Genomic DNA, 19604 nt, shown 5'->3' with positions numbered 1-19604 from the left:
ACATTTGTACAACCAATGCAATCCAATCAATTGAGATATTTATGAAAATAATGAGAGTTCATTTATTATGATTTGAATTTTTATGGAAGATGACTAGACTTCATTAATTATGATCAATACTTTATATTAGAAAACAACCAGAACTTTTATGAAATCACATATTCATCAAATTAAATGGACGGTTGAGATTGAGTTGTATTAGTTGTACAAATGTAACGGTTTGCATAATAACTCACCCCCCCCCTCTCTCTCTCTCTATATATATATATATATATATATATATATTATCCCTCCGTCCCAAATCCACAGTGAAAAAAGGCACATAGTTTCAGAAATAAGTAATTACTACACTTTTTGATTACCTAAAAGACAATTTTACCCTTAATAATAGAAAGAGTAATGAATTTCTTCATCTCATATTTAAGGGGAAAATTGGAAAGTAGGCATTTACTTTTGAAACTGGACACTTATTTTGGGACAAACTAGATAAAAATATGCAGACTTAATTTGGGTCGAAGGGAGTACAACATATCAGCCAAAAGGGTACGTTCAGTACATTGTACAAGACAGAACAAGAACAAAACAAAGATCACCATTCCACGTTTGACAAGACTTCTATGTGGAGCAAAGTGAAGCTGACGTGTTCCACCTCCACCCCCACCCCTTGGAACAAGGTGAATCAAACCTATATTTTACCAATATAACCTTAAAATAAAACATAATTCTCTTGTAAAACATCAAATACGCCGCCCCCTTTACATTCTATTCTTTCTTTAAACTTTACTTATTTTATTTTATGCTTTTTAAACTTCCACTTTATTGTCCCCAAAATATTATTATTATATGATTTCTATATTTTGGTTAATTTATGTAATTTAATAAAATATTAGTAATAATGATAAAATAGTATAGAAAAGGTATAAAATAAAATTTGGGAAAACTTTTTATTCTGGTGTCATTTAATGGTCTTGACGAAAACTTTCTAATGATATATTTTGTTATAAAAATATTTATTTTATTATAATTTAATGAATAACAAAACTTGATCAAAATATATATAATATATATACATAAATACAACTCATTGGGGTAAATTGATCATTTTATCTATTTTGTTATCTCCAGTTTTGTCTTACCAAACACTGAACAGTTGTTTTGTCCTGTCATGTCCTATCATGTCTGGATACCATACACACCCAAAGAGAACATGAGCTAGACTCATGGCTATCTCCCACTGGTAGTAGCAAATACCAAGGTCTCGGGAACAAAATGTGTTTGTGCAAAGAATAATGATGGACAAAGTATAAACCAAAACCTAACAAACCCGGTATATCCCACTTGGAAGTTGGATCTGGAATGGGTAGGATGTAAGCAAACCTTACCTCAAACACTAGGATCGAGAGGTTGTTTCTGTGAAGACAACGAAGGTGTGTGCAAGAAGAAAATAGGATGAGTAATATCACATGTAATCGGGAAATACAACACATAAAACAACGATTCAAGCGACAACCAAAGTATATTTACTATATATGTCAAACATAAGCTATTGCCAATAGACTTGATTCTCTACTCTCATGAGGCATAAGTAAAGGGCTGTTTGGTTGGTTTTCCATTAAGTTCTGTATGGATATAGTTGTTTGTGTGGATTAATCTGTCTGTATAGATTGAAAAGATTTTTGTTTGAGAGGGTTTTTTCATAGATGGAAGAAGCGTGTTTTTTAATTGGAGGGGCAGGTTTGGAAAAAAACTTGCTTTCTGCATAAAGCTTATCCCTAGAAGGTCAGTGTGAATAAGCGACTTTATCATTAAGCCACTATCAAACAGTCATATATAACTGACCGAATAAGCTATGAGTCCTATTAAGCTCATTAAGCTGCAAGCAAACAGACCCGTATTATTGTAGCTTAAAATGTTCACAATATACAGTCACCACTGACAAGTTCTTTTATTAGTAAAGTAAATGAACATATCATGCATGAAAAAGAATACTCCCACCAAGTCATGAGCAACTACTTCACTTGTACGGTTGTACTAGTGTTTTAGACATTATGGGATAATGATTTAGATAAATCCTATATCTCTAAATCGCTATACTACCCTTTTTGAGTTCGACGCCAATCAATTAACCATTCCAGTGATTAGCTCAACAACCATCTTCTTATTGCTAAATGTTTAGTCAATTCTTAAATCAACACATGATTTGATTTGTGAGGCTTATTAAGAAGGCTACCCATAATCAAACAAACTTCAACTTTACCCTTCCAAAAACAACTTTATGTGGCACATTGCATTAACGTTCAATGCACCAAAAGAGAAATAATGGATTTAAATAGGAAATGTTAAAGAAGACCACACCATTTTTAGTGAATTAGTGAATTTAACTTGCCAGTTCCTTTTAAACTATAACTTAGGGGTTGTCTGGCAGTTGCTGAATGGTTTGGTGCATGATGATTAAGTGGTTAGAATGATTAAAGAGGCTCTCATGATATAGTGCAAAATGAAATATAATTGTTCGGTAATTGTTTACAATGGAATTAGGGTGTTGAATGGTTAAGGGAGGCCCAGGATACAAAATCATTCAGAGGGTTTTAGAACTATTAAGAGGCAGCCTTTTTTTTTTTGCCAAATAAGATTCACCTTTTAACGATTCAGAGGTTGCCTTCTTAATAGAACTATTAAGAGGTAAACAAACAACCCCTTACCTATTTCTTTGCATAAGTTGATGCAGGCTTGTAGCCCTGTATGTATGTGTGTGTGTATATACTTACTTGAGTTTTAAGTTAATATTTTAGGGGCCTCTGCTCTACCAACACAAACTGGGTAAGCGCTTAGTAACCACCCTCACTTTTCTTACCAAGTAAGATTCTGTGTAATCAAAAAAGCATAGTATAAGCATCTCTTACCTGGTAAGCGCTAACTGGGTAAGAGTCATCATCCTCACTACAGAGTAAGATTCTCGATTAGCAAAATGGCATAAGATTGTTGGTAAAGACCATCATCTCTTACCCGGTAAGAGGCGATAAAGTGTTTAGTAAACAACCTCTTAGTTATAGACTCATAGCATAACATGTTGTAATGCTGCCCAGCTCTTCGAAGCCACAAAATCATATGAATACTTCGATGCTCTCTACCATCTCCTCTTTTTATTTACCCCTTCCTAATAAACTTAGCAGACATCTCTAGATTCCCTCTCTCAACCACCACCCCTGAGCAGCACGTTTCTAACATTTTTCCCCACCCTGCTGATGTGCCTCACTCTTCTACTTTCTTTTTATTGCAAAAGTCACTACAATCCGGACCTAACACAAAGTTCAGTTCATGAGTTATATAGTATTCAGCTCAAATTCCATCATATTATTCTTAAAATTTCCCAAAGCTATAGCATTAGCATCTTTAATTAACTCAGTTTGGTTGCCAAGTATGGAACGAACATTTTACTTTAAGCACTATATTGATACATGAGAAGCAGAAGTAGCTACATATATGAAGAGGGTGTGTAGAGAGGAAGCTCCAATCTCCACATACAACTGTAGAAATGTGAGCAAGCAAAAGATGCAGCATTTTCATATCTACCTACGTAACAATTGACATGTGCCAGGCTCCAAATTGGCACTCGAGAATCAACCAGCCTACAAAATATGAATGGTCTTAGAGTCCACATGATGAAGACGAATGTTGAATTTTCATCATAGAGGATCGTGAAGATGGAGAGCACAAGGTTGGAGCTAAAAGGGTGTTTGGCACACGGGACATAATAGGACAAAACGGGATAGAACAAAACCTTGATATCCCATGCTTGGTGCGACATTAGACTTGGTCACTTGGACAAGATGAGACTAAGTGGGACAAAACTACCCACCAAAATAGATGGAACAAAAATCAAGGAGATGAAACAAGAGTGGTAAAGTACTAAACCACCCATGTCAAATTAAAACCCTAATACCTAGCACAATTCTTTCACATGCTTACCTTAATGTGAAGGTTCAACAATATTGGAGTTAAGTTATTTAGTTATCAACTTAGAGACAATCTTTCCAAGTAATTGTATTGATGAAACAATTAAATTAGTCCTGTAAAAAGGTGAACATATCACATTAACCATCAATTGCTATTCTCATATGTTCACATAATTAAAAATAATCACTTAACTACTCAAGCAACTAAATGCTCAAGGGTGACTTGCATAATGCTTTTTACAATAATGTAAGCTACTAAATAGAGTTTCTTTTAGATCTTGACCTCTTGTTACAAAGTAAAGAGGCAATACTACCCCAAATGATTTTATTTAACTTTCTCCCTATTTCTTAAAATGCTGTTACCCATCAAGGAACAAATATAACCACTTCATACCATATTCTAAAAATAAAGTATTACCAAGTGAGAATGATAATATAAAATTTTACCACTTGATGAGCCAACCAAAGAGGAAATGCTGCATAATAGGAACTTTTTCCATGACCTCCACTTTGTACATCTTAAGCAATCCACTATTCACCTTGTTCCAGTTCGGCACACCACTAATATCATCCAACAATGGCGAATGCTCTGCAAATGGCCCCTTCTTAACCTTCTTTACAAAGTTAATACACGATAGATATAGATACTCTTTTGAAAAATTATCGAGTATATCCTCATTATGAATGGATTTGGGTTTCATATGCTTGTGATCTATCAATTGCGAAGCCCCAAAAATGAACGGCAGGAAGTGGTAGTCATCAAGGCCCCAAACCCCATGGGATCCAGCAGGCTCTAAGGAATAAACCAGCTGCAACATCCGCATCAGTTCAAGGTATTTCACGAAAACCCTACAAACAACAGCTTGATAATCCTCTTCAGTTATGATTCCCAACCTTGCAAGACAATACAACCAAGCAGCAAAATTGGTCTCGTGTCCAGTTCCGTAGTCTATTCGGCTGGAATTCCCAAAACTATCAGTAAAGTAAGGGGTGAGCTCCACCGTGGCGGAATTGAGATCGGCGGGGAGGAATTGCAGCGTTAAGGAATCCGCACTTTCAGTCATACGGCTGTGCCAATCCCGATAAGCAAGGTTGCCGTACCGAGCAGATTGTTGGAGAGGCGGGATTTCGTCTACAAATTGAATTAGCGTTTGGAGGATGGAGATGATGGAGGTGATGACTGGAGACATGTGACAAGGATCAGAGATCTTGTGGCTACGAATAGATTCTGAGAGAGCTACGACGAACCCGAGGTAGTTTTTGGAAGTAGCAGAATCACGAAAACGGCGAATATCGTCGTCGGAGTGAATCATTTTCGTTGGGGTTTGGAAGTGGTACGGTGGAGAGACGACGGGAACTTTTTGCGCTTGAGGAACAGGTGTTAGGATAATGGTCTGTTGCGCGTTGTTGTTGGGAGGGAGGTTGATTGCCGGAGCACGGATGGGACGGTAAAAGGGGGGAGGAGAGTTGTCAGACCATGACGGTGGCGGTGGGAAGGAGGTGGGGCCGCCGCAGTTGACGCAGGCGGTGGTGTGTTCATGGTAGGATTGTGGTGGCGGAGGCTGAGGCAGAGGCGGCGATTCGTCGGATCCACGGTGGTTGCCGGTTGTGCGATCGTCTTCCATGGTGAGATCGGAAACGAGGGTTTATTCTCGAAAGAGGCATAGTCTGGCAATTTTATTAAGAAGAGTAAATTACATTTTTAGTCCCTGTACTTTAGACTATTTTATGGATTGGATTCCTATGGCGAAATAATTATTAAAAGGGTCCCCATGATATGCATTTGATTGCCAAATTGGTCCATCGTCTTAACGGAGTCAAAAATAATCTGTTAACCGAATTAACCAAGGAAATGGTTGTACATGCTTTTTGTAAATCACTTGTTATTTCTAATTTCCACTTATATATCTTTTACTCTTTTAGTTGGGTTTAATTCATTCATGTAATATTCGTATTCATCAATGAATATATGATTACAAATCATCTCAGTAGCATACAAGCAGACAATGTATATTTATTTAGGAAAATTTAAATAGTATAGATTCATCAATGTATTGTATATATTGTATTAGTGTAATCATCAATGAATACACAAGGTATGAAATTCATCAATGTATTGTTTCTTTGTATGTAAGTATATTCATCAATGAATATGAATATACATTGTATGATATTTTGTCAATGGGTATATTTACTGATGAATATCCATAGCATAAGTCAAATTGTAGAATGTAAATTAATAGATAAGTACACTATATTTATAACAAAAAAACTTATATAACGTTTATTTGATTATTCATAACATTGTGAATCACGACAGTTACCTCAACTTAATGTGTGGTTACTGTCAAACGTACTTCAGTTTCAAACAATTTAATTGTGGTCTTCATTGTTCTTAAATCTTCCTTGTTATATGACTTTGTTGGGACTTAACGATGACATTTTCATTGCTCATCCCAATGGGTTTGCACTTGCGACTGAAATCATAACATAATTTTCGTTCACAAACAAATCCATCATCACCACATGTTCTGTGTGCTAGTTTTTATGCACAGGGATAACACAGACAGAGAAATCATGCTAATAAAAAGATATTTTAATAAAATGACCATTATGTTATATGTAATTATTTTTATTTGAAGAAGTCACTTGTTTAGATGGTCAAGATTGGTTTCTCAGTTCTCAAAATAAGAATCGAATTAAAATCTACTTATCCTAAACAAATAAAATTATGAAAATAAAAAATATATGACCTAACTTGAACAAGATCTGTTTTTATATGCGTGTACCTCTGTATTCTTGATTCCTAAAGAGACAAAAAACCCATATCTAGCTGATGGACCAAGATCATGGAACTGGAGCGTGATTAATAGAGACTCGTGGTCTGGGGTATGGCTCAGTGGTGGATCGTTGCCACCCCATCTGATGGGTCTTGGCATGGCTACATGGTTTGTCTAACAGATAATTGTTTAACCATATGGATGGTGCATTATTAGTTTGAGCTTGGGCTCAAGAGATCAAAAGTGTCTGAAGGTCTCTGGTTTAAATCCAAGTAGAAACAAAAATCCCTTTGTGGCCACAGAGTTTCAAATGTGGTGACTCTGAGCTACCCTTAAAACATGTGGTCGTCCTGAAATTTCTTCATCTCGCATAACGAATTGGATATTTAGGTTAATTTAAAAATAAAAATATATCTATAATATATTATAAATCATTTGACAAAAACTCTTTAAAACGATTTTTAATGCATAAAGTAAATGTATATTGATGCATATTACTTAAAATTCAAGATTACAAGTAAATTATGCACAAGTACAACTTATTAAAGCTCCATGTTTGTATTCGTGTAACTAACTGCGGATAAACATAATCAAATAGAGGATAGACATCTCATTTTAAAATATAAAAAATCTAAAATATAATTAGGATAATTATCGAGTTATAACAGAATCATTATATTTATAAAATTTTATTGTTAAGTCAAAAATAAATTACTTCACTATTTGACCTAACTTAAATTATAATAAAAAATAAATTATATAAAAACAATAACTTTTAAATAGTTAATTTGATATTAACATCGATATATTTTTTAAAATTTTATCATGTCTTAAATTTTATTTTTATTCAAAAGAAAAAACATTATCGTTTTTAAAACTACATAAACCGTATTATATCAACAAAGATAAAAAATAAAATGAAACATTAAAATGAATATGTATCTCATTGCATTGCGCGAGTAACTTCTGGTCATTAATAAATAAGTTTTATTTGAACATGTGAAAAAATTATAAAAGAGTATACAAAGGCTATTTTCGTAATTTCAAGTTTGGAACATATTTTAACTTGGCATCAGAAATCGGAAAGACTGTGAGATCCAAGTCCATCTTAGACAACGCACACTCTTTACTCCGACGAAATCGCCACCAACGTCCACCACGGAGTAATCGCCACTCCACTTCAACTGAACCACCGTAATCCACCGTATCAACGCCAGATCTAACCGGAGAAACTAAGGGATGGCTTCTGCGGAAGCTGATTCCCGCCTTATTAACAGCGTTCTAGTCCCAGCCCTAGAGAAAATCATCAAGAACAGCTCCTGGCGCAAACACTCCAAACTCGGAAATGAATGCAAATCGTTGCTTGAACGCATTACTTCTGCTGAAAAGCCCCCTCCGCTATCTCCTACTTCCCCTAAATCAGAGGAAAATCAATCAAACGTGGAGCCGGTATCACATTCAGAACTGCCCGGCGTGCTACACGATTCTGGATCCAGTGAACAAAGTCTAGCTGAATCAGAACTTATTTTAAGTCCTTTCATCAAGGCTTGCTCTTCGGGAGATCTCAAGATCGCTGAGCCTGCGTTAGATTGTATACAGAAATTGATAGCTTATGGATACTTACGTGGTGAATCGGATCCTAGTGGTGGACCCGACGCAAAGCTGTTGTCGACACTGATCGAATCGGTTTGTAAATGTTGTGATTTGGGAGATGAGGGAGTGGAGTTGCTGTTGTTGAAAACAATTTTATCAGCTGTGACGTCCATACAGTTGAGGATACATGGTGATAGTTTATTGCAGATTGTGAGGACTAGTTATGATATTTATCTAAGTAGCAAGAATGTGGTTAATCAGACGACGGCGAAGGCTTCGTTGATTCAGATGCTTGTAATTGTGTTTAGGAGGATGGAGGCGGATTCCTCAACAGTGCCAGTGCAGCCGATAGTGGTGGCCGAGTTGATGGAGCCTGCTGAGAAGGGGGAAGACGGTGATGGGTCGATGACAATGTTTGTTCAAGGGTTTATTAGCAAGGTTATGCAGGAAATAGATGGGGTTTTGAATCAGGGAACTCCGGTAGGATCCAATGGTGGGGCTCATGATGGGGCGTTTGAGACAAGGGCCTCGACTACGGAGTCAACAAATCCTGCTGATCTGTTAGATTCTACTGATAAGGATATGTTGGATGCCAAATATTGGGAAATGAGCATGTATAAAACAGCATTGGAGGGACGGAAAGGTGAGTTGGCAGATGGGGAGGGGGAGAGGGATGATGATTTGGATGTGCAGATTGGGAATAAGCTGAGAAGGGATGCCTTTTTGGTGTTTAGGGCTCTATGTAAGCTATCGATGAAGACCCCTCCAAAAGAGGCATTGGCAGATCCACAGTTGATGCGAGGGAAAATTGTTGCGTTGGAGTTGCTCAAGATTTTGTTGGAGAATGCTGGGGCTATTTTTAGAACTAGTGAAAGGTACATGCGCATGTTTTTTTTTCTCTTCAAACGTAATAGCTCAGTTAAATTTTTGCCTGTTAGCATGCTTTTGGGGACTTTTAGCAAGGAAAATGCGGGAATGATCATTTTAGGTTATATTTGATGAAATAATGCCTGTACTTGTTGCATTGAGACCAAGAGCCACCAATTGTTGATAATTCCGTGCCAAGGCCAAAAAGCTGTATGTGTGACTAATACATCTCACTATGATAGCTTATTTTGTTCAGGCATCATTCTGTGATTATGCAATAAACTTCTGCAACTGAAAGAGCTCTCTTGTGAAATGCTTTCACTCATCCTCAGTTAATTGCAAATTGCGAATTCCTGATAAACTTTCCTGGACAATTCACTACTCAATAAGACAACGTTCAATCATACAGAGCATTTACTTATAGTAGTTCTTTATAAATTAACGAATAATTTATGCATTATGGTTATAGACCCAATTTACATTACAAGGTAAATAACAAATTATGCATTTTAGTTGCAAAGCACTGTACCTTGGGATATCAGATCTCATTTGAGGTTCTCGTGTTTTTTATTTTTATTTTTTCCTGTTCCACTTGATGGAACTCTCACTGTCTCACAACAATTGGTTGACTGCCTGAATTTTGATTGTCATTAGTGTATTCAACCTCTACTAATCTGTGTATATAAACCATTATATACAATGATGTGAAAATTTTGAAGACCAATATTAAGAAATTTGTCATCTTCGAGATAAGAATTTACAGCTTATCTTGGATTGAAACTCAAAGATGTGAATTGATAATTAGGATAGATAATAAAAACTGTTAGGTCAGCAAGATTAAACGTGTTGTATCTGTGTAAGTATGGATGCAATCAATTATGGGCCAAATTTTCTTCTCCAAGTGCGTATGCATAATTTGAAGCTATTCATCTACAAGATATTAGTGGAATTATATAGTTTACAGTGGATCTTGTGGGACATGGTGGACAATAGTATGAATGTTTCCGAAGCTTAAGAGCTAAGGCATATCATGTGTTCGGATGAACACGGGTAAGGGCTGAAGTATATTTTGTGCTTGGACGAACATTAGGTCTAGGTGTGCTTTGAACAATCATGAAATCTAGTGCATAGTTGCCATTGGTGCTTGTTTAATTGAAGTGTTTGATTGTGGGATGGGTGATGAATTCAGCAGACTGTAGCCTTGTTGTTGCTGGGCCTACAAAAGATGAAAAATGATGAACTGTACATGAACTCAAAACCAGCAAATAACTCTAGGTTGTTGCATTATGGACTTCGTCAGCAGGGTTGCTGATTGTATGGGTAGTTGTATTTTGAACCAGCAAATAATTCCCTAGGTTCAGAACTTTTCCATATTCAAAGGAAGTTTGTAAGCCTGCTTGGCTGCTTGCAGCTGTTGGTTATTTATCATGTTAAACAGTTAAAATATTGTTAGTTTTTCGTTCTGGTTCAACTTCAAGCTGTTTGTACTTACATATTACTCCCTGTTTTGCTTGTTGGAACAGATTTTTGGGTGCCATTAGGCAGTATCTATGCCTGTCTTTGTTGAAGAACAGTGCATCTACACTTGTGATTGTATTTCAGCTCTCCTGTTCAATCTTCTTTAGCTTGGTTTCAAGATTCAGAGCTGGATTGAAAGCAGAAATTGGAGTGTTCTTTCCCATGATTGTTCTTAGGGTTCTAGAAAATGTTGCTCAACCTAATTTCCAGCAGAAGATGATTGTACTGCGATTTTTTGAAAGGCTGTGTGTTGATTCACAGATCTTGGTAGATATATTCATCAACTATGATTGTGATGTCAATTCATCTAACATATTTGAGAGGTATGTTCTTTTCGTAATACAATGTGTATGGAAAAATTGACAAAGAAAGGGCTACCCTGGTGTACGAAGGCTCCTTAGTTGTTTTAGGTTTGGGGAGGGAAGTCTTTCTATGCAGCATTTGACTTGCATTTTGCAAAGAGGCTGTTTTTATGACTTGAACCTTTAACCTTTCAATCATACAGGATTACCAAGGGAGTAACCTTACCAGTTGCTCCAATGCTTGTCACTTTGTGGCACGATTGACAATCTTACAAATATCAACGATATCGGATGCTATTGCTATATTGTTCTTGTTAGACTCCCAAATTGGCTAGAATTGGACCATTTTCCTCTATATATGTTGGAATCTGCCTTCTCTTCAAGGGATCTTTTGGAGAGTAATCTGGGGGTTCCACATATTCTCACATGGTATCACTTATCAGCTCCAAGATCTACCACTTTAGGGACTCGACACTGGGGCAACATATACTCGTCTAGCCCCCTTACCCGTCTAACCCCCTCTTGACACTTTGGGATAGTATTTTGCCCGTCTAGCCTCCATTGGAGGGGCTGTATTAGAGTCCCACATCGGCTACACTTAGACCATTCTCCTCTATATACGTTGGAACCTCCCTTCTCTCCTCAAGAGCTCTTTTGGAGAGTTATCTGGGGGTTCCACATATTCTCACAGATCTTTTACAATCAAGTTGCCTTTATAGCTATAGTATTAACCAGGATTTATTATATACATGAAGGTGTTCGCGTGTGTTTCTCACTTTCACTGTTCTAATCCTTCCACAGGACAGTAAATGGACTTCTTAAAACGGCTCAAGGTGTCCTGCCTGGGGTTGCGACTACCCTTTTGCCACCCCAGGATGCAGCCTTGAAACATGAAGCAATGAAGTGCTTAGTGGCTATTTTAAAATCAATGGGGGATTGGATGAACAAACAGTTGCACATTCCTGATCCTCATTCAGAAAAGAAATTTGAGTTTGTCGAGAACAATTCGGAAATGGGAGATTCTCCCATGGAAAATGGGAATGCAAATGAGAATGAGCCTGTTGATGGGCTGGATTCTCATTCCGAAGCCTCTAATGAAGTTTCAGATGCTTCAACAATTGAGCAGCGCCGGGCTTACAAGCTTGAACTTCAGGTTAATGTTTTTCACCAATATCCTTGAAACAGTTTTATCTATGACACCATGATTCTGTTCCATCTGGTATTTTCCCAGAGATCTAATGTTGGATTAATGGCAGGAAGGTATCTCTCTTTTTAATAGGAAACCTAAAAAAGGCATCGAATTCTTGATCAACGTGAATAAAGTGGGGAATTCGCCTGAAGAAATAGCAGATTTCTTAAAGAATGCTTCTGGTTTGAACAAGAGTTTGATTGGTGATTACCTTGGGGAAAGAGAAGATCTATCGCTGAAAGTAATGCATGCTTATGTTGATTCCTTTGACTTTAAAGGTATGGATTTTGATGAGGCAATCAGATCCTTTCTACGAGGATTTAGATTGCCTGGTGAGGCACAGAAGATTGATCGAATTATGGAAAAATTTGCTGAACGTTACTGCAAATGCAATCCTAAGGCATTCATTAGTGCTGATACAGCCTATGTCCTTGCCTACTCTGTTATACTGCTCAATACTGATGCTCATAATCCCATGGTTAAGAATAAGGTATTGCTGCATTTCAGAAAAGTTCATTTGGTGTTTATATAGCAGTGACCTTATAGTTTTGCTAACACCGAGTATGTGTTTAACTATGCAGATGTCAGCTGATGATTTTATAAGAAATAATCGTGGCATAGATGATGGAAAAGATTTGCCCGCAGAGTACCTAAGATCATTGTATGCACGAATATCAAAAAATGAAATTAAAATGAAAGAAGATGATCTAGCCCTTCAACAGAGGCAGTCTGCAAATTCAAACAGGATTTTGGGTTTAGACAGTATCCTAAACATTGTGGTGCGCAAGAGAGCTGATGAAAGTAATACGAGCGATGATCTTATGCAACACATGCAAGAACAGTTTAAAGAGAAGGCACAAAAATCTGAGTAAGATGCAAACATCTATTTATTAATAAGAGTGGCTAATGAAACCTACTTGCTGTTCAAATTATTTTGCATTATTCTTTTATCAGCATGTTATCTGGATAATTTTGTAAAATGATAGTGCCCTCCACATTTTTGTTTTCCGTTTGTTTGTGCATGATTAGTCTGTCCACTAATGAATCCAAATGCTTACTGATTAGTTTTCAGATTTCTTTCATATGCTTTTTCTTTCCCCTGTTAATGTCTTCTCTTGGAGAAAGTGGTTATGGTTGCATCATGTCGTGTCATCTCTAACCTTTCATTCTTTTAATCCACATTGCCATTTTGTAGGTCAGTTTATTATGCTGCAACAGATGTCTTTATACTCAGATTCATGGTAGAGGTATGCTGGGCTCCTATGCTTGCTGCCTTTAGTGTTCCTCTTGATCAAAGTGACGATGACATAGTAATTGCTCAATGTCTGGAAGGCTTCCGGTATGCAGTACATGTTACAGCAGCAATGTCCATGAAGACTCATCGAGATGCTTTTGTGACGTCGCTTGCAAAGTTTACCTGCCTTCATTCACCAGCAGATATTAAACAAAAGAATATAGAGGCCATCAAGGTTTGTGTCACCATTCCATGGTCTCACCTTGCTTAGTCATTTTGAGCAACAGTGCTTGAAGTATCGACAAGTCAATTTTGACATCCACAATGACTTTCTGGTTGATTGTGGATGTACATGGTTCTAAATGTATTTCTGCATGGCTTATATCAAGAATTGTTCTTAGGTAGAGGGAGATATCAGCTAAACAAAGAGGGTGGAAATAAACTTTAATCTTGAATATACAGGAAGCTAGAAAGTACCCAAAACCATGGAGCACACATAAAGTCTCTAGTAAGTTATACAAGGCCAATTAAAGTGTCAACACACAATTAGAGTTTAACCAACTTTATGTAGATTTTCTTTTTTGGCAACACAATAATGTTTAAATCCAAATACCAACGTCAATATAGCATATTTAATACTCAAACTCAGGGTTTGCTGGAGTGCATCTAGATCTACAAACGAAAGGTTGAGGGAGTACAATGATTAGCTACAAGCACTTATGATATTTTGTTTGATAAACAAGATGTTCTTGCTAATGTACATCGAATGTTCAGTTGATACCCTTGCATCATTTTTGATGACTAAAGAGAGGAAAACTGCAAGTGATAATCTTGTATGCTAGAAGATAAAGGAACAATCGCTAGATCTATAAAGGGATTGTTGATGGAAGCTGGCAAAACTTGCAATTCTATTAATAAAAGGAAACCTGAGATGTGAAGTTTAAAGAACCGTTTTTAAAAGTTTGTAGAGATGTATGATGTCAATAGTTCTCTTCATGTATGCTCATCTCAATGTCACCTGCTGTTTCTTTTGGCATGGATTTCTTATTAGCATCTTTTTTGTCTCACAGGCAATGGTTACAATTGCATATGAAGATGGGAATTACCTACAGGAGGCCTGGGAGCATATTTTGACTTGTGTTTCTCGATTTGAGCACTTGCATTTGTTGGGAGAGGGGGCTCCTCCAGATGCCACATTCTTTGCTGTTAATCAGAATGAATCTAACAAATCACAGCCAAAATCAAATATCCTTCCTGTTCTTAGGAAAAAGGGAGCTGGTAGGATTCATCAGGTAGCTGCAGCTATGAGAAGAGGTTCATATGATAGTGCTGGCATTGGCGGCAATGCTTCTGCTGGTATTACATCAGAACAGGTGAACAATTTGGTCTCCAACTTAAGCATGTTGGAACAAGTTGGAGAAATGAATCGTATATTCACAAGGAGTCAGAAACTAAACAGCGAGGCTATAATAGACTTTGTGAAGGCACTTTGTAAGGTGTCTATGGAGGAGTTACGTTCTACATCTGACCCGAGAGTATTCAGCCTCACAAAAATAGTTGAGATTGCGTATGAATCTGATTCTTTTGTCTCACTTCATTACTTCGTGTTATTTGTAGTTATGTATGATGCTTATTGTTCTCTTAGCATGTGCTTTTTTGTATTATAACCTGTTCAAAATTTTCTTCCTTGTGCAGCCACTACAACATGAACCGCATCAGGCTCGTGTGGACAAGCATCTGGAATGTACTCTCTGATTTTTTTGTGACCATAGGCTGTTCTGAGAACTTGTCAATTGCAATATTTGCCATGGACTCTTTACGCCAACTATCTATGAAGTTTTTAGAGCGAGAAGAGTTGTCTAATTACAATTTTCAGAATGATTTTATGAAGCCTTTTGTGATTGTCATGCGCAAGAGTAGCGCTGTGGAAATTAGAGAATTGATAATCCGATGTGTTTCTCAAATGGTTTTATCACGTGTGAATAATGTCAAGTCCGGATGGAAAAGCATGTTCATGGTATTGGAAGTTCTTACCTCTTGATTCGTGCTAAATATACTTTTTTGAATAGCATTTTCATTTGATTTCTGATTGTGGGAACATTTACCAGGTCTTCACGGCAGCAGCTTCTGATGACCACAAAAGCATTGTACTTCTCGCCTTTGAAATAATTGAGAAGATAGTTCGAGATTATTTCCCATACATTACAGAGACAGAAACCACAACTTTTACAGATTGTGTAAATTGTCTAATCGCATTCACCAATAACAGATCTGACAAAGATATTAGTCTCAGTGCTATCAGTTTCTTGCGTTTCTGTGCGGCCAAACTCGCTGAAGGAGATCTAGGATCCTCCTCAATATACAAGGACAAGGAATCTTCTGAAAAGATTTCCCCTTCTCCACGTCAGCAAGGAAAAGATGGGAATTATGAGCGTGGAGGGTTGGCAGATAAGGAAGATCATTTATACTTCTGGTTTCCATTATTGGCTGGTGAGAAAAATAATTAAACTTTCTTATATAAATAAACTTTATGTGATATTGAGGTGGCATCTCCATTTTCTTCTTAGCTCATCATAATTTAGTAATTGGTATATTAACTCTATACACACATCAATTTGTATTTTCTCAGGATTGTCTGAACTTAGCTTTGACCCGAGGCCTGAGATTAGGAAGAGTGCCCTTCAAGTACTCTTTGATACATTAAGGAACTATGGCGGTCACTTCTCTCTGCCACTGTGGGAAAGGGTGTTTGACTCGGCCCTCTTTCCCATCTTTGATTATGTCCGCCATGCTTATGATCCTTCTGGTGAGGGCCAACTGCAACAAGGGGTCGATGTTGATGTGGACGAGCTTGATCAAGACTCTTGGCTGTATGAGACATGCACTCTTGCCCTCCAGTTGGTTATGGATCTTTTTGTCAACTTCTATGACACCCTTAATCCGCTTCTGGAGAAGGTTCTGTTGTTATTAGTAAGTTTTATCAAACGTCCTCACCAAAGCCTTGCTGGTATTGGTATTGCTGCATTTGTTCGTTTGATGAGCAGTGCTGGAGAATTCTTTACTGACGATAAATGGCTTGAAGTGGTTTTGTCCCTTAAGGAAGCAGCTAATGCAACACTTCCCTATTTCTCATTCATTCTCAATAAAGATGGTATGAACTTGAAGTATGAAGATGTTTCAACAAGACAAAGTAATGGGGACTCTGCTGAATCTAGTATGCAGGATGACAATTTGGAGAATCTGCAGAAGAATCGTGTATATGCTGCCATTTCCGATGCCAAATGCCATGCTGCAGTTCAGCTTTTACTGATCCAGGTATGTATGATTGTATGCTTATTGGACATTCTCATTATAATCATCTCTCCGTTAAACTGCTTTTGAAGTAAAACAGTTGGGCACTTAGACTCCCTGCAACCTTATCTTTATTTAACTCGTGCATTTAGCATGCGGGATGGTACTCGACAGGACAGAACAAAAGCTTGTTGTCCCATGTTTGGTGCGGTAATGAGACCGGGACTGGACAAGACTGACAAAAATGCATTTTTTTGGTCCCATCAAAATAGGTGGAACAAAAATCAGGGAGATGGGACAAGATTGGTAAATTATAAACTACTCATGTCAAGTTAAAACCTTCTACAATTCTTTCAGTTCAGTCCTGTCATGTACAGTGCCCTCCGCGTATCAAAATAATCCTTAGAGTGGTGTTCTTAGGCTAAATGGCTTTATTTGAATTGTTCCTCAGAATTCTGACCCCACATTTGTCTTTACATGCTTATCGTTAACATGTTTGCATGTGTAATTATTTCCCCTAGTTTACTTTTAGAAACAAAGTTAGGGGTTTTAAAGAAGTTGCAATTGAGGACCATGTCCTAGATTAGATCCGAGTTGTGAATTGTTGGGATGTAGACTATAGAAGTTTTCTGATATGAAACGAACAGGTGTATATCTTGATTTCTATGGCAGCCTGGTCTCGTTTATGTCTCAATGTAAAGTTTTGGGGTCTAATTGCCTAAATGCTTCCAGCATGTTTGTCATGAATCCTTTTTTGTCTGCATATGCTTCATAACCGTAAACTTGCAGCTTGGCCTACCATCACTACAACAAAATCATCTTTATAAGACGTCAAATGTATCTAAATGTCCTGATAGTCTGTTTTATAGGACCAAACAATTGTATGTCCTATGTAAAAGTATTACAATAAGTTGATGGGACGATTTTGGGTGCCCTATCAAATTTTGTAGGATACTTTTGAAATAAAGCGTTTTATGAGGCTTTTCATATGATATTGCTCGAAAAAATGCCTTATAAAAACATTTTAGGAAAAAGCTAATAAGACACTTTATTACAAAAGCGTCCTAAAAGCCTTGTTACGATTCTCAAATACTACCGAACATCCTATTGTAACACCTTTAAATATGACGCATAAGTGTTTGATCCCATAAAAGAGTTTATTAGGACATTTAGATATATTTGACGTCCTATAAAACCAATTTTATTGTAGATTCTGTGTAAAAGCAAAAGGTTCTATCAACCCTATTTTTCAATGTCACGGAAACGACCTCTCTATCCCTTTGTCACCGAGACCATATTTTTACTAGCTCCGTTTGTTTTTTTACAATTAACCGTATCATGCCGGATTTGGATTATGAGGTCGTTGAATATACTCTCACCGTCTCAAAATAAGTGTCCACTTTAAAAAGCAAGTACTTACTTTCCAATTTTACCCTTAATTATAAGATGGAGAAGTTCATTACTCTATCTATTATTAAGGGTAAAATTGTCATTTAATTAATTAAAAAGTGTAATAATTACGCATTTCTAAAACTATGTGCCTTTTCCATCATGGACATTTATTTTGGGATGGAAGAAGTATTTGAATATGGTCGGTTATGTTCGAAAGAAATTAGATATAATCTTCTCCGTAAAATTTTCAGGCAATAACGGAGATCTACAACATGTATAGACCTCATCTATCAGCAAACAACACCATGGTTCTATTCGATGCAGTGCATGGAGTCGCAACTCATGCTCACAAGATAAATGTCGATACCACATTACGCGCCAAGCTACAAGAATTCGGACCCATGACACAAATGCAGGATCCGCCATTACTACGTCTCGAGAACGAATCCTACCAAATCTGCCTAACATTTATCCAGAATCTTGCACTTGATAAACCTCCGTTTTACGAGCAATCTAAAGTGGAATCGACCCTGGTTACCCTTTCCCAAGAAGTACTGAAATTCTACGTCGAAATAGCGCTTACGAACGAACCGTCTTCCGGGGTCCACCCCCGGTGGTCGATACCCTTAGGGTCTGGTAAAAAGAGGGAACTGGCGGCTCGTGCTCCACTTATCGTTGTAACTCTACAGGCCGTATGTAGTTTGGGTGATTCTTCGTTTGAGAAGAACCTAGGTGGCTATTTCCCGCTGATATCGAGCTTGATTAGGTGTGAACATGGGTCGAGTGATGTTCAAGTGGCTCTTAGCGAGATGCTCGGGTCTGCGGTTGGACCTGTTTTGCTACGGTCGTGTTGATAACGGTATCTTTAAACTCTGTGTGTGTGTGTGTGTTTTGTTTTAATAATTTGTTTGTTATTGATGCCACTTGTTTGTTAGTGTTGAAAATATAATAGCAGCAGCTTTAGCGAGGGCCATTTAGAAGTGAATAAATATGATCAAAGGAGAATTTTGTTTGTATCTTTGTAACACAAAATTGCTTATCTTTTCATTTGATATACAAAGGTTTTTTATTTCTAGAACATTCTTGTATCAAGTTCACTAGGGCCTAGTGTTGGATAAACGGGCCTGGGCCCGATGGAGATCGTAACCGGTCTGGTTAGTAGGTATGGACCCAGATTTTTTTCCTTCAAACAGTGACATCATTTGACTATAAGAAAAAAATATGGGGAAATTTTTTCAGACGATGACACCGTTTGACTATAAGAAACAAATATACAATTTTTTTTTCAAACGGTGGTATTATTTAATTAAGAAAATGACACTAAAAGGATTTGAACTTGGATTTGGGGTGGAATAAAAGCCTTGCAAACCAACTCTATTAAATAAAACTTGTTCTCATTGTAGTTTTAAAGTACATATGGTGGCACACAATAAATTAATACGGTTGCACCTTTTACAAATCTAATTTTTTTTATCCTTCGAC

The 19604-nt window shown here is 37.2% G+C and overlaps 2 protein-coding genes and 1 non-coding gene across 3 annotated transcripts in view; 2 read left to right on the top strand and 1 right to left on the bottom strand.

The window, feature by feature from the left end:
• Positions 1–5587, bottom strand: part of LOC112520658 (serine/threonine-protein phosphatase 2A activator) — a 6114-nt gene extending 527 nt beyond the window's left edge. The window contains exon 1 of the mRNA XM_025129092.1: positions 4404–5587. Coding sequence (XP_024984860.1) covers positions 4404–5581 — 1178 coding nt within the window. The 5' untranslated portion in view covers positions 5582–5587. The remainder of the gene's footprint in view (positions 1–4403) is intronic.
• Positions 5588–6704: 1117 nt separating this feature from the next.
• On the top strand, positions 6705–6920 carry LOC112522328. The gene has a single exon (XR_003070162.1). It is a non-coding gene; the product is annotated as a small nucleolar RNA U3 (small nucleolar RNA).
• A 1055-nt stretch (positions 6921–7975) lies between these two features.
• On the top strand, positions 7976–19189 carry LOC112520912 (brefeldin A-inhibited guanine nucleotide-exchange protein 2-like). The gene is made up of 11 exons (XM_025129537.1): positions 7976–9204; positions 10720–11037; positions 11818–12169; positions 12273–12695; positions 12787–13073; positions 13401–13674; positions 14510–15006; positions 15135–15456; positions 15548–15929; positions 16069–16754; positions 18374–19189. Exons 1-11 carry the CDS (start codon positions 7976–7978, stop codon positions 18974–18976), a joined length of 5373 nt encoding a protein of 1790 aa, XP_024985305.1. The 3' UTR covers positions 18977–19189.
• The last annotated feature ends 415 nt before the right edge of the window (positions 19190–19604 follow it).

Source organism: Cynara cardunculus (genome assembly GCF_001531365.2).
Source record: "Cynara cardunculus var. scolymus isolate 2C chromosome LG 11, CcrdV1, whole genome shotgun sequence".
Lineage (NCBI taxonomy): Eukaryota > Viridiplantae > Streptophyta > Magnoliopsida > Asterales > Asteraceae > Cynara > Cynara cardunculus.
This window is presented reverse-complemented; position numbering and strand designations above follow the sequence as displayed.